The sequence below is a fragment of the Athene cunicularia genome (assembly GCF_003259725.1).
Source record: "Athene cunicularia isolate RWA chromosome 10 unlocalized genomic scaffold, athCun1 chr10_part1, whole genome shotgun sequence".
NCBI classification, from domain to species: Eukaryota; Metazoa; Chordata; class Aves; order Strigiformes; family Strigidae; genus Athene; species Athene cunicularia.
The window spans coordinates 3,759,008-3,774,216 of record NW_020799112.1 but is presented as its reverse complement, the minus strand read 5'-3'; the positions used below and the strand labels follow the sequence as shown (position 1 = coordinate 3,774,216).

Below are 15,209 nucleotides of genomic sequence, written 5' to 3'. Positions count from 1 at the left end.
GCGGCGGGGATACGCGGGTGCCCCGCGGCCGCGCCGCCGCCCGCCTCTCGCCCCCCCGGCTGCCCCGAACTGCTGGTGGTGCTGGGCGAGCTCAGCCCCAGAGGCGGCTGGCGACTTCAGGCTCTGCTTCCTCGCCGCTTCCCCAGGTGTCAATGCCATGCTCAGGAAGGTGGCGGTGGCTGCCGCCTCCAAACCCCACGTGGAGATCCGCCAGGACGGGGACCAGTTCTACATCAAAACCTCCACCACTGTCCGCACCACTGAGATCAACTTCAAAATCGGGGAGAGCTTTGAGGAGGAGACGGTGGATGGACGGAAGTGCAGGGTAGGAGGAGAGCTGGGGCGTGTGTGTGTGTGTGTGTGTGTGGTGTGTTACCAGGTTCTTTTTAGATGGGACAAACACAGCTGGTGGCAGTGTCCCCAGTCAGTGGCATTGCTGCCCTCCACCCTCTTCTTCCCAGAAACACTCAGGGGGTTACTGATGGTCACCTCTCCTCTTGTTCTTGTCCAGCATTCTCCCTCTTGCAGGGTAAAGCTGGAGTCTGGAGGCAACAGAGCATGGCAGGTCCCAAAGGCAGAGTTTGAGTACGTGCTTCCTAGCTCCTTGGCTGGCAGGGTTTTTTCCAGCTTTTTCTGCTTCCCTCTCCCCTGGAGACCTCAGCTGCAGTGAAAGCTCTCCCAGCCTCTGTCCCTGATGGGAACATGGGGAACAGTGGAGCGAGAGAGACCTCAAGAGTCAGGATTTAACACACAAACTTGACATAAGTTTTGTCCAAACTGATTCAGCTGAGTTCACAAGCAGGACCGCAGACTGTTGGTAGTTTGGGGCCAAAATCCTCTTTCATTCCTTTGCAAGTGCATGTCTCCCGTTTGCTGATCAGATAAGTCTTTAACAGTGTAAGACAGACTTTCAGCAAGTGTTATACCAGCCATAATTACACCATCTCCTAGTGCAGAAGTGCATTTGAGGGCGTTCACTGGAGTGTTTTGGGCTTGATTCTGTGTGTGAGCCCTTTGCTCCTCTACCTTTGTAACCACTTCTGTGGCTGTGGAGGGGGCTTTAAGTCAGTAGCGTCTGACGCCAGCTTCTCGCTGGTGTAAGATACATGGGATCTGGGGTATTGGAGAACTGGGATGTGATCATAGCTGCCGTCTGAAACAGAGTTACCAAAGGTATGGATTAATTATCCTTTCCTCAGGCACTTTACTCTCACACTTAGAAGTATATAAAAACACTTATAAAAGAAGTATGAATAAAGAGCATCAGAATGTAGTCCCAAATGAGGATACAGTTTTAAAAGTATTCTGTGATGGTAAAATAATCTGCTTTCCAAAGTATGATCTCTTCTAATTCTTGGGCCAGCTTCTGACACTATTTGCACTACTAAAATTCAGAACTTACTCTCTCCAGTGCAATTGATGTGAATTTAAATTTATGAAAAGAACAGGCAGATTCTGGGAGTCAGTGAACATTTTGAACATCCACTTAATCTCTAGAATGAGTTATCACATATTTAACAGTTTGTCCAGGAAGTGTTGCTGGCTTTGTTAATTTACCTTATTTGGCAAAAGTAGTATTTTAGTGTCTTCATGCATAATGCATACACAATAAATGTGACCCACTTTCTAGAGAAGGATTTATAGCTGCAGATGGAAAAACAATAATTACGGCTGTAAGCTATGAAAGTTGGAAAAATCTGAAAGAAATGTGTTTTCTGAAGTAGTAAATTTTTTCCGTGTGTTGTGAAATTATTTATAGTCCACTCTCAAGAATAAGTTGTAGGGCTGTGTGTATATAAACAAGATGTGGCCACAGAGCAGAAACTGACAGATAATAAAATAATACTTCAGAATGTAATTTAGAATATCTGGCAAAATTGCTGACTGGTGATAGATTTTGATACACTTTATGGGGTGGAGGTTTTTTTTTCTGCCAACTAACTTGATCCATTGTTCATACAGACAAAGAGCAAGTCATATGTAGATGTACTGCAAGGCATAGCTTCTATAAGTGTCATTTAAGATGGCTTGTTGGCTACAAAAATATTGTTTTGAAAAAATATTTATAAAGTAAACAGCTAATTTTAAATCAAAGTAAAGTGTTTTTCCCTTAGAAAGTCTGGGAAGTGTTAACTTGAATTTATGCACACATGTGCAGACACACACATATACATGTGTATGTATATAATCACAGACTAATGAATGTCTCCCATGTGCTAGTTATAAAGTGATTACTTGCACATTCATTTCAGGGCATCCTTCTGCACAGCTGTTCCACTGCACTGTTGAATAATAGTTCAGTGCTAGAATGAAAAGGAACAGAGTCAGGGCTTGCCTGTTTGTGAAAGCTAAACAAAATCCTATGTGGGGTTTGGGTTTTGTTTTTTTTTCGGTGGTTTTATAGTCATTACTGAACTGCTTGGAAAAATGCCCAAGGATATTTCAATCTCCAGATCCACAACCTTGAAAAAGGAGTATCATAAACACTAGAATTCTAACAAAGTTTCTTTAATTTAGTTGTGATTTATTCTACTTTGTTAGCACAGTGTTTAATTTACAGTTAACTTGGCACAATGCCATATAGCATGAAAGGTTGTAAGTGACAAATACTGCATTATTTATGACCACAACATGATACATATGATTCTTTATGCTTTTACACTAAGAGGACTCTAGTGATAAATAAGATGTCAGATCAAACTCCTCACGTGTACAAAGATGCTTGGGAATGTAGACACTACATTATCACACTTCTAAATGACACTTTTTAACATCAAGCATTTTATGAAAACTGGGTGGCTTTTCAATTTGTAAACAAATGCGGATTTACACCGAAAAGACATATTTACAGTTACTTTGCTATGAATATATACTGTTTCCAAAATGCCCCTTCACACCTTAATTTTGACTTTCACCACTTTCCACTGATGTTTTTTTCCCTTTGCCGTTATCTATGTGTTGCTCCTTTACTGCAGCAATTATTCTCACTACTGCTCATTGTTGTCTCTCTGCCTCATGCTGCTGGGGAATATAATTAATGTTATTCCTAATGGTTTTCTTGCCTGCAGAGTTTGGCCACTTGGGAGAATGAAAACAAGATCTATTGCAAACAAACTCTTGTTGAGGGAGATGGCCCCAAAACATACTGGACTCGAGAATTAGCTAATGATGAGCTGATTTTGGTAAGAACCTTGGACCCACCCAATACATTCACCGTATTAACAGGTTTTTTGTTACCCTGTAGTATGACTTACTATTTTGACTTACTTAAATGTCTGGAAAACTACCATTTTCATAATCCTCTGCAGTAAAATTCATACATCACTGGTTTTGCTTTATTTTTAAATGTTGGGGTTTTTTTTAATGACGAAGATACATGCAGGTTCTCACTTGCATTTCATTGCTGTAACCTTTGCCATACTTTTACTGGTAGAATATTCACGGGTCAGCCACGTCTGCTCTGTAAATTCACACCACCACCAAAGAATTTGCTTGATTTATTGCAGATTTTCTCTGGTGAAAGGGAGATCAAGGCATTTGACTTTGTCTCTGGAGAACCTTCTTTTTTTAGGCATGTGCATAATATGTTGCTTCTTACTGACAAGCACTTGGTGTATAGCAGGAAAGATGTGGCATGTTGTTAGCATGCTTAATCTCGTTCTGTTTATGAACAACATATAATTCTTCCCCCATCTCTGCCACTTTCCTCAATTTCTTGATCATCTCTGAATCCAGTTCAGAACTGCCTTAATGAGTTTCTCAGAAATACACTGAACATTTGCTGTCAGCCAACATCCCCCCAGTCCTGTGTGACCTTCCATATGGTAGCAGGGTCGCTGTAGCCAGGGTGCTGAGCAGTACCACTGCAACTGCCTCATCATTTACGCCATTTATCATGTGCAGTTTATTTATTTATATTGTACTTATTTCTGTTAGGGTTGAGTTCTCTTCAGTAGCCCCTCTATGTTAATGAAACAATATCCAGAACTGGATAAAGACATAGCTTCTCTGAGTTACAAGTAGCACAGTTCAGCCTGAGTTCAGAATCATTTTATTGCACATGTTCTTGCTAGTGAATTCCGGATAAATAGTTGATTAGACTGTTACGCCTCATCAGTTTGGGCATGGAAGACAGGCTGCTGGAGTGGCGGGTAAGAAAACATCAAAGCAGGGAGGTTTTATTTCAGACTATCACACTAACTAAACCTCTGCACTTTAACAAAAAGCCTCCCCAGTGTTTCTCTAAAGCAGTTGGAGCTCTAATTTTAAGATTGCATCTGAAACAAAAACGGGACCCAAACCTAACCAAATATAAACAAAAAGTTTTTAAGGTGTTAATTTTATTCCAGACATCTTGGAATGTTCACCCACCTCTTATGAGGAGGTGTATGCCTTTAGTGAAATCACACTGGTTTCTATTGAATGAATACTCCAATTCTGGATCTTTTGACTCAACCACTGGAATTCCTTATATTATCAGAAAACTTTAGGAGGCAAAGTGCTTTGATCTCTGCTTCACATCTTTATATATAATGCAGTGGGCAAAATATATTTTCAACTATAATTTTTCCAGCTTTCTAACAATACATTTCTGTAGTTTACTATTCAAGCAACAAAGTAGTGAGGCAGCTGTTAACGGCTCCAAGCAAAGCAAGAAAGCCAGTCATAATGCAATTGCCTCCTGCAATCAGCAATGTGAACTTACCCTGCTGGGGAAGAAGAATGAGGTTGGTTAAGAAACCAGACTCAAAGATTATAAAGCCATCTAATCTTTTTTCTTATATAATACAGTCTGTTGAGCTTTTCTGAATTAATTATCTTTCAAATTAGGATTTAAATTAGAAAAACCTGCTTATTAAAATACTTGCATTTATAGGAACTCAACCACAACTTTTGGTAAATTGTATTACTGGTTAATTTTCTTGTCACTAAAACACATTATTTCTAATCTGTATATGTCTAGATTCAACTTCCAGTCATTACATATTATGTGTAAAAGAACCTAAATAATATGCCTAAAGTTTGTTATTGCAAATACTTCTCTTTACAACACTGATGAAGTCATTTCTTGGAAGAACCTTCTCATTGTTAAGCTACACCATTGGAAGACCGTGAGCCCTTCAACATAAAGCAAGCTTTCCTTGAATCATTATTCTGATGTTTCTGTAATCCCCTCCAATTTACCAATTTCCTTTCTAAACTATCAACACCAGAACCACACATACTGTTTTGCTAGAAATCACACTAGCATCTGATGTAGTGGTGACTTCATCTCCCTACTCTTAGCTGAAATTATTCTGATTTATATGCAAAGACTTTGTTAATGCTTCTTTGGGAACTCATGCTCAGCTGATGATGATCCCAAGTAATGTTCCTGTTTTCTGATTCCCCAGACTGATCCCATTCACCTCTCCTGCAAGTTGGGACTATGATCATTGGTTGCAATGTACGATTTTACCATGGCCATTATGAAAACATAATGTTTGCTTCCAGGTGATCCAGATCATTCTCTCTTGTCTTTTACTATTTAAACTATGCAGTTCCATTCTCCTACCTCTTTTCTGGAGCATAATGGCCTTTTTTGCTTTATTAAATATTAGGACATTACTAGGTCCTCAGGATGAAGATTTTCAAGCCTCTCATGACATTTGATGAGACTGAGTGTACAAATCTTTTAAATTCATGGATCAGCATGTTCAAAATCTTCTTACACCCTAAAGCTCAACAGCGAGGTGTTTCTAGGGGTAATGGTGGTGAGTGTGAGGTTTCTGGTCCTTTGGAGAAGTTAAGATGGCCAAAATTAACCCTTCTGGGAGGCACCAAAGGGTTTTACTGTTTGAAGGAAGACAGAAGAGAGTAAGGGAAGCTACGTTTTCTTGTCTGTGGCCCCTAATTTTAGAAGCCTAGTATTCTCTGCAGACCATTATTTGGCCTTTAGAAGCTAAACTACCTGAAGGGATTGGCTGAGGTGTGTTCCTCAACTAAAACAGGGAACAAAGTAGGAATAGGAGCTCTTAGTGAGAACACCCTGTGATCTCTTTTGATCTGTTGTCTCTCAACTATGCTGGGGTTTTTCATCACTCCAGTGAAGAAAGATTCAACCAAGATTATTTTATCTTATGCTTGGAAATTTTCCTTGGATCTGAGTCTGCAAATCCCCACTTACATCTTCTTCAAAACTAAGATCACAGTGAGAAGAAAAGATCTTTCTTTGTCTTCTTTCTTCTTCCATCCTCCCAGCTTTGATAGGGTCCTTTAGGATGTGAAATTCATTCTCATTCAGTTTTTCTGCCCATATGACTTCAAAACAAATATTTAACAATTCCCATCTTCACACTTCTTAAACCTCCCTACTTACCTAAGAAATATTTTCTGTTCCTTTACTCTTTCCGATGTGCTTTGGTAAGCTTTCTCTATTTCAGTTCTGGCAGAGTGCCTTAAATAAGCAGAAGGAAACCACATACTTGTGAACTTCTAGATGTCTGCAGATGGGACGCTGTCTTTATGGGGCAGAGCCTGTGATGTAGCAGTTTAGGAACTCTATAAGGCTGATACTTATTCTCACAGTCTTTGCTCCTGTTCTCTGTCCAAAGAAATCTTTCAAGAAGCCTTGAGTCTCCTTCTTAGCCATTACATGCATTTGCAGAAGGAATCAAGGAAACTCATATTCCGTTTGGAAGAAGTTGCAAGAAGGAATCTAAACTGTGTTAGACTGAGGCATGAATGGAAAAAAGGCTTGGGGCAACAGGCAGGGGGTAAGGAAAGAGTTTTACTCTGCTAATAGTGGCTTCATAAACATTGGAGCTTTGCCACATAATTTTGATCTCATATGCTGCATTGCTTAGGGGGTCCATTTGAGTGTAACATTTTCCTAGGGGAAGAATATATTTTTCTCCCAACACAGCATGTTAAATAAAATGCATTTATTATCATGTACAATAAAAAAAAAAAATCAGTGTTGAATTGTCATGACTACCACAGAGCTAAAATAGAAACCATATTACTGTATAACTATCTGTCTTTCTTGCATCCTAGTAGAAGAATTCCTTATGTTCTTCAAAGATACTCCCTTGGAGCAATATGATGCTCTTCCATGTCACATCACGTCCTCTGGTACACAGATGCTGAGAACAAACTAGTTAGCAAAGGGTTTTTTTACCTTCAGGTACCAGTTAAATTTGCCTTTAGTTCTACTTAGCTCTCTGCAGCATGGAGAATGAGATTATTCTTATTAGCAGCATAAATAATATTTGGCTCGTATAACGGCAGATATAGGTCTGAAGTCCTGTTGGAAAACAGAGTCCTTTAATCTGAATAAGGGAAGAAGGATCAAGCTCTGCTTTATAAAAAAGGTGCTGTGAGTGTGTTAGAACATTGCAACTACTCTCATCAGTGCTGTTTATTCTAATCTCATTTGATATACTTGCTAGGATTTCAGTGCTGCATTTGTAGAAGAACTGAACAATGTAGATTAAAAAATTACATGGAATATGCAATATGGAGGATGAAAAGGATAGAACCCCATCAAAGTCCACATTTGTTTGTTTTGACTGTATCTTTAGATTATATTGTATTGTATTGTACTTTAGGACCGTAATGCATACAGAGTCAGAATATCTGTATTTACAACTCAACATTCATAAACTATACTTGGATTAGCACTTGAGCAATCAAGATGAGAATATAACACCCAAAAAAATTTCCTTGTCTGAAAATTAAGATCTGTAATTAAGTCTATTCTAATATGCTTTTTCTTCCCTTTTATACTCTAGAAGTTTTTGCTGTTGCTGTGTGTTTTTGTCAGGGACATTAATGAGCTATCAATCACTTATGTAAGTCAGAAGAACAAAAGGTCTGCTCTTTACAAAGTTAAAGGACGCTGATTCCAAATGTTAGCTATTCAAATGAGAAACATTTATTTTCAGACTTTATCTCTGTTGCTGCTTTCATGGCTGCTCATGCCTCTATAGATTTTAGTTTAATCTGTAACACGCAAACATTTTAAAGTGGATGATTACTGAAGAGGGGCTTTAAAAACAGCCTCAGACCACATTTTACACAGTTCATGTATCACACAGGGGTTCTCAGAATCAATTATAGCAAGGGTCAAAGATCAGAACATTAGGGGGGTTTCAAGCATGGTTTCTATTCTACATTCCCTCCCCAGAAAAATCATGGTGTTGATTAAAACTGCTTAACTATGGAGCCTAGATGAGTGAGTGAACATTTTTTAAATTATATTGCTGGCTTCTAAAAATTAAACATAGTAGGTGAGAAGGGTCAATGCAGATTTGGAAAGATACTTTGCAGCCGAATGCTGAGATTTGTGATGTGCCTAAGCCTTGTGTTGAACAATGTTAAAGCTACCTAAATGTTGAACTTCTCTATAGTTTTTGAAGAGTGATCTTAAACAAAATCAGGTATCAAAAGAAGGGTCTACTCATAGTGAGGTCAGTGGGGGGGGTTGCTGCTGAACTTGTTTAAACAGCCTTGATAGAAGTTCTGAAGCCTGTAATAATGCATACATATGTGTTGCATGGACCTAATGCTTTAATTTACTACTCACCACGAGCAGATTTACAAGGGGGCATAGGGATATGCAGTCCCTGCTCACTAGCACAGCCTGGTCTGGGTCACATACCAAACACATAAGCAGAGGAAGAAGGCAAAGCCATTTGCATCTTGGATGCATCTGATCCTGTATGTAGCTTAAATGTGAGCCGTGTACTGGCCTTCAGGATTGCTACTGGGAGATACCATTGCCTCATGTTATTACATGCTGCATGACTCTGAGGAAACTGTATAATATAGCAGTTCTCAAACACAAATACAAACATTTAGGCACTTTGATAAATTACCTGATTTTGCATGGTTCTGTTGATTGATATCCTGCAGAAAGCGTGGTTGTATATTGAGTGATTTGCTGTTAATATCCAAGTTTGAAAGCGGTGGCTGCACCTTCTGTGGCTATGGCCCCATAATGATCAACGTCTTTCATAAAACATTATGGGAGTCAGGAGGAGGAAGGAAAAATGCCTATGTCTTTATTGTGAATATTTATATCTTTATTCTGGGTAACATGGAAGTTTGCATGTGGACAAAACCTTTTCTCAGGTTTCATTTAAGTAATAGCTTCTCTTCTCCATTTGTTTGCTGATGTATTCTGTCTTCCTTTTGTGAGTTGCCTCTGCAGGTTGGTCAGTCATAAGCAGATAAGAGGGGATTTTTGCATACACTGGCAGAAGTGATCTTTCCCAGGTGATTGTTTCAATGACAGTCTGCCTAATTACACTGTGTGCTCCACTTATCACAAAGGCTCCTCAGCAAATGTTTATAAAGAAGGCCTTCAAAGAGCAGATTTACCCATACAATAATATATTACTGCCCTGTAATTCTCTTTTAATCTCTAATGATGTCAGTGTTCATCAGATTTTGAGTGAACCGAGAGAGGTCAATTTATTGGATTATCCCCCTGCACAGGGCTTTGTTTGCAGTGTGCTTTGGACTCTTAGCTACAGATTATGACAAGCTAAGTGAAGAAAGCAATTCTGTAATTTGCAGTCATTGCACATTTAAAATCCTATTTTAGATTTAGATAGAAGCCTTGCCTTGTAGCATTTTGTAAGATAAGGGACCTTTGCAAACTGGTGAAAAGGTGGCATTTGAAAATCCTGCATCTTCTCATTAGATTTGGATTGCAGTTTGGTAGTGTTGCACATTTTTAGTTGCTCTGGTGAAACTTCACCACCAAATAGCTAGGATTGCTTGCTCTCTTTCTTTTTGTTAGGAAGTTCTACTCCTTTGGATCATGGAAGTCTTTAGTCTGCTTGTTCTGACAGGAACTATGACTATAGAGTCATAGACACTAAACGGCTTCATTCTGCTCCTGAATACAAGGATTTAAGTGTGAAGGACAGAGGAGTAACAGCCGTTTGATTTGGATCTTCCCCTGAGCTTGGGCCCAGCTCTACATTAAACGTTTCTGTGAGGAACCACAAGAAAAGGAATGCAGCAAGTTTGAACACGTTTCTCTTTGCTTTGTATAGCAAAATTTAGTGGAGTTATATCAGCAGTGCTAGTAAGATAGGGAAACAGCTTTTACATAATTCCACATTTAAACCATGTACATGACCATGACAATCAAAGCCATTTATTTCTGTGCTTCAGTATGGAATTAGGTTGCTAATCATCTGAATGGGTATAAGGTGTAAAATCTCAGTGCTAAAAATGCAGCTTATTCCTGAAACAGGTCAGAGGCCACATAACTTAAGCTGAGTCTTCAAGGAAAGGATGCCAGGCTATTTGAGAAGGGCCCATTGGGTACACAGTACTCCAGTGTAATTGTAATTGGTCTTCGAATGAATTTTATCTCTTTACAATCTAGATTTAAAGATACGATTGTGTTAAATTAGTGTTTTTCCAGACAGTGAGACTGGTGTGTTGCAGGGAATGACAATCCTTGTGTATAGCAACTGATTAAGACTGTTGTGTATTTGTGTTCCCCAGGTTCTGCAGGTTTGTGTTCTGCACTTGTTATCCTGACAGAACAGTTTGAATGCAGTCCTTTGCCTGAGATTTTCAGGAGTGCAGCAGTCCAGCTGGAGCTGGATGTTGTACGTTCAAAACAAACAGCAATTGCGCTTTTTCGCAAGTGTGTCAAGTTGTGACTCTGTGAGTGACTCTGTGAGTGCACAACATTCAGTCTGTGTGTACACACAGTGGACTTGCTGTCTCTGCAATGCACTCTGGAGGCACTCACATTACTGAGCTTTCCCAGAAAGTTGTTATTCCTTTTTTCTTTCTCCACAAATTTTTATCTTTATTTTTACACTGCCTCCTGTGGGTCTTGCAAGGAAGCTGCCAATCAGACTGCACTGATGTCAGGAGCAGGCTCTGCCCAGGAGCGCAGTCTCAGAAGTGGACATTAAAATTCCAGACACTCAGACCTACAGTGGCATCCTAGGACAGACTTGCAGTATGGATCACATGGATTTCAATCTACTCTTCCCTGCAGTGTTCCCTCTCAATACAGCTGCTGATCTGTTGTGAGAATAACTGCTGCTGCACAGGTTTAGGGGAAAGAGTTTGTCTCGATTTCCCTGGAGGAATAGACATAAATTTACTAGGGAGGTTACAAGAGTTTTGGCAAACTGCTGCCGCAGCCTTTCTCATTAGAACTGGCTGGTGTGGCACCCACGCACATCACAAGATGTGGCTGCATAGCTGTGCAGCTCCATTTGTCAGACTGGGGCTGTGCCAGCTCTTGAAGAACACTACACAAAGACAGTTTTACTATTATTTATGATTTGTGTTGAAATAGCAGCGGGGGACCCAAACTTCATTGTACATAGAAGTGCCTGAATGTACCACAGAAAGACAATCACTGTCATGGTGACCTTCCAGTCTGCACAGACAACCTCAAGCCCTAGATGTTCTTGACTCTGACTTGCTTCCTCTGGCAAAACTCCTGCCAAATTAATTTTGCCTTTGTGTGTAATTTTGAAAGTGTTGAAGGAAGCCATAGCAAGGGTATTTGCAGCTGGTGCTGTGGGCAAAGAGAACTATCTGCATCCTTTAACGTTCATTTTTACTAAAAATGTATATAAAGATTGATATGATAATCGATTTATATGCATAAAACCAAAGCCTATATCTCATAATTTCTAACAGATGACTTCTCGAGAATAAAGTGAACAAAATGTAAGCCAGAATCAGGTTTAAAGCCAAATTCTTTCGAAGATGTGTTGGCCAACACAGGTGTAGAAAGCATTAAACCAAATTAAGTCCAGCTGAATTTTCCTAACACACTGGGGTAGGTATTAATTATATTTTTCAGTGAGACCTTGGCAGTTATTAACTGCCAAACATCCCACCTCACAACCTGTTAGTGGTGAGCTCGAAACTGTCTGTCAGTGTAGCTGAACATGAAGTTTTCTGCAGTCAGTATTTCCTCACTCTTGCACCCATTATTTCCTTCATGTTTAATTGCATGCTTAGATTTTAGCCTGCCAGCCCTGAAACTACACGCAAACACTTTGGGGTGCAGGTGGCTTTCTCAGACAGCTGCCACAATCACTGTCCTGCCTAAATGTCCGGATAATCTGTACTGCAATATTGCTGTGGTAGAATTGCCTTCTAAGTGCTGAGCTACAGAGCAATTTAAAAACTGCAGTCAGGGGTACACCATCATAGAACACCACCTCCAAGTATCTGGAAAGTCAAGGTACTCTGAGGTACCGAGTCTGGCATAAGAAATGGGATGATAACGGGACATAGTCTGTAGTAAGTCAGCGACTTTCAGATGTGTAGTGATCAAAATTGTGAGCTCTCATAGATGTTTAGTCATGTGAAATGAGTCTGATCTCCATTGTTTGTCCGCATTTCAGACCCTTATCATAGTTAACAAATTCACTGGTTAAGGTCACAGGATCCTGAAAAAAGGTTGTAATTGACCCTGCCCACATTACAGCTTGGGAGAGAGGGTTTCGGTATCCTGGCATGATGTGTCAACACCTTGCAGCAGCATTATGCATTCTCCTGTTCCTCAGCATCGCTCCACTGACTTCATTTGAACTGCTCTGATTTATGCCTGCAAATATCAAAGAATACCTTTGACATGCCATCTGAATTCCACCCTCAGCATTTCCAGTTCAAAGTTCTGAAGCTGTTTCTAAATATAACAACAGTACATTCCAAATTCTCTTTCTTTTTGCATGTTTATTTATAAATGCATGCCAAGAAACTACAGAAAACGGGAATTTCTGTGTTGTTTATCATTCTGACAAAATCAATTGTGCTTTGGAATAAAGGTCACTTATATCGTGTTCCTCTTCCAAAATGACTCCTTCCTTTACTCGCATCTGTCAAAAGACAGAGGAAAATGTCTATTGTAGAACTAGCTGCTATAGTAAAAATAACAGTAAAAAATGGTGTTAAATGTTTGCTGGTTCCATCTCTTCTGATTGATTTCTATTTCTTTTCCAGACCTTTGGTGCTGATGATGTTGTGTGCACAAGAATTTATGTAAGAGAGTAAAACCATCAATTTACTTGTCATCTGGGATGAAGTGGAGAACTGTGAGAATCCCCAGTATAACGAGTATCTGTGTGTGCTGTTACTAATGCGGTGTTGTATGTGACCATGTGTGTTCTATCTGAACCCATATCCTCTGTTAAGTGTATTTTGCTTTCATTTTTCATCGCAGACACTATTCCTTTCCACTTTTATGCCATCATTTTTTGTGTCTGCTTTGTATTTTGTAGTTGTCACTTGCTATGGTTTCATCAATTATTAAACTTATTGGGCATAACTCACAGCTGGTTTGGGGTGTTTTTAATAGAAAACCCAGCAGTGCTTTGGTTAGGACTGAAACACTTTTACCCTCTGCTGAAGTCAAGTGTGGAGTTTCACTGCTGTTGGCTAGCACTGTGCTGTCAGGGAACACCTCCTAGGACAACACAAAGTGCTGGAAAGCAAGCAAATTGCTTTCGTGGAGCTGCAGGCTGCTCTCTCAAACCCAGAGCTCTGCGTCTTTCCTTCTTTCTATCCTCTCTCCTTGGGAGAGTTGTTGAGGAACAATTCCTGTATCCTGTGACTGCTGGGACTGTGATTCAGCAGAACCAGACAAGACAAGGGGATATCTCTACTGTCTTTCCTGCTACGTCTCTGAAGAGTGCCCAAACTTTCCTTGTTGAGACACTCATTGTCCAAGTACAAAACCCAGCTGCATCTATAGGACAAATAACATTGTGATCATGACTAATACTGTGATCACACCCAAGCACCTCAGGCCTGATCAGAGACTTTACTTGTTTACTGACAGCCTTTACTTGTTTGGGCCATAAAAAGATAAAGCTGAGGGAGGCCAGTTTTCTCCTACCTTCTCACTTGCAACAGAGGCAACTTCCAATGGCTTCACTCCTTCTCAGTGTTACAGCTCTCACCTTTGGTGACTCCAAATTTCATTCTTTGAACAACTAAGTATTTCACAAACCAAGGCCATAGACCGAATTTAATGTATTAATTCTGGCTCAGAGTTCTGGCCACAGCACTATCAAGAATTAGATTCAAGCTAAACAGACATTCCTCTAATGAACCAGAAACTCTTCTGTTCTTCAGCCTTGGAAATATCTGGAGATTGAGATTAGGAGCACTATTTATTTCAGTGCAATATCCAAGTTTATCTGACGGAATTTCAGCTTTGCGAAATAATTTATCTGCTTCATGTCACCCAATCATAGAAGATTTTTAAGAGGTTTGGTGTTAGCTGAGTATATGCCCTGTTCATTGGACAGTGCTCAGTATTCAGAATGGGAAAATGGGTCCAAATCTTCATCGTTTTGGGACACCCATGGGAAATAAATTACTTTGTCTCTTCATTGCTCGCATAGCTATGCAGAGAAACCCCCTTTGATAGGATTGTCAAACTGCTATGGAGAAATCAGCCATCTGATTTATATATTGCAGCGTGAACTACAGCAGCACAACAGGAGAGAAACAGACAATGTTTTCTGTCTCCTCTGCTCTGACAGGTCACACTTTCTCTGCCATCAGCACTCAAGATACAATATTGCAGTTGAAAAGGAGGATCTTTTCCTTCCACACTCTTAACCTTAAGCCAAACCCTGTTTTCAAGACCTGGGTTCACTTGGTACCAATTAGATACACTGCGTGTGAGCTCACATTGAAGCATGGGCTGAAATTAGTTCATTGTGGTTTGGATCCAGTTGAAGCTGCCTCCTGGTAAGAATGAAACCATGAGAGGGAATGACAGTGATCTATCTTCATTTTCTATCTTCTTTTAAGATTCAAATTAAAATAGCTGTGTGTTTTTTTCCAAACAAAATCCGTTTCAGGAGTATCTGGACCTGCTTGTGCAATCAGTTGTGCCAAAGGGACTCCATAAAAAGCTCCAGGCTGAGCTAGCTCAAAGCTTCTCAGCGAAGCAGACAAAACTATGTCTTGCCACATCAAGGCTGAGAAGCAAATAGCACACCATGTTGCAGGACATGCTGGCACATGCCATATCCTACAGCAACAGGAACCCACCAACACCATAGCGTGCTTTGCCTCCACCTCCCAGAAGGTGGGTGGTGGATGTGGGGCTGGTACAAGCTGATGAGCAAGTAGTAGAGCCAAAGCTAATAGGTAGCAGGACTGTTTTGCCATTCCAGAAGAATGCTACTCTTCTTTTCTACCTGGTCTAAAAC

General features: G+C 40.1%; 1 protein-coding gene across 1 annotated transcript; it reads left to right on the top strand.

The window, feature by feature from the left end:
* Positions 1 to 33: 33 nt before the first annotated feature.
* Positions 34 to 13,315, top strand: CRABP1 (cellular retinoic acid binding protein 1). The gene is made up of 3 exons (XM_026855629.1): positions 34 to 325; positions 3,069 to 3,182; positions 12,985 to 13,315. The coding sequence occupies exons 1-3, from the start codon at positions 158 to 160 to the stop codon at positions 13,033 to 13,035; spliced, it is 333 nt and encodes a 110-aa protein (XP_026711430.1). The 5' UTR covers positions 34 to 157; the 3' UTR covers positions 13,036 to 13,315.
* The last annotated feature ends 1,894 nt before the right edge of the window (positions 13,316 to 15,209 follow it).

What these genes read in the sequence shown, in the direction of transcription:
- CRABP1 (XM_026855629.1), top strand. Translation starts at nt 158, where the DNA reads ATGCTCAGGAAGGTGGCGGTGGCTGCCGCCTCCAAACCCCACGTGGAG. An exon ending in TGGATGGACGGAAGTGCAGG is followed by an intron (nt 326 to 3,068) that starts GTAGGAGGAGAG and finishes TCTTGCCTGCAG; the next exon opens with AGTTTGGCCACTTGGGAGAA. An exon ending in CTAATGATGAGCTGATTTTG is followed by an intron (nt 3,183 to 12,984) that starts GTAAGAACCTTG and finishes TTTCTTTTCCAG; the next exon opens with ACCTTTGGTGCTGATGATGT.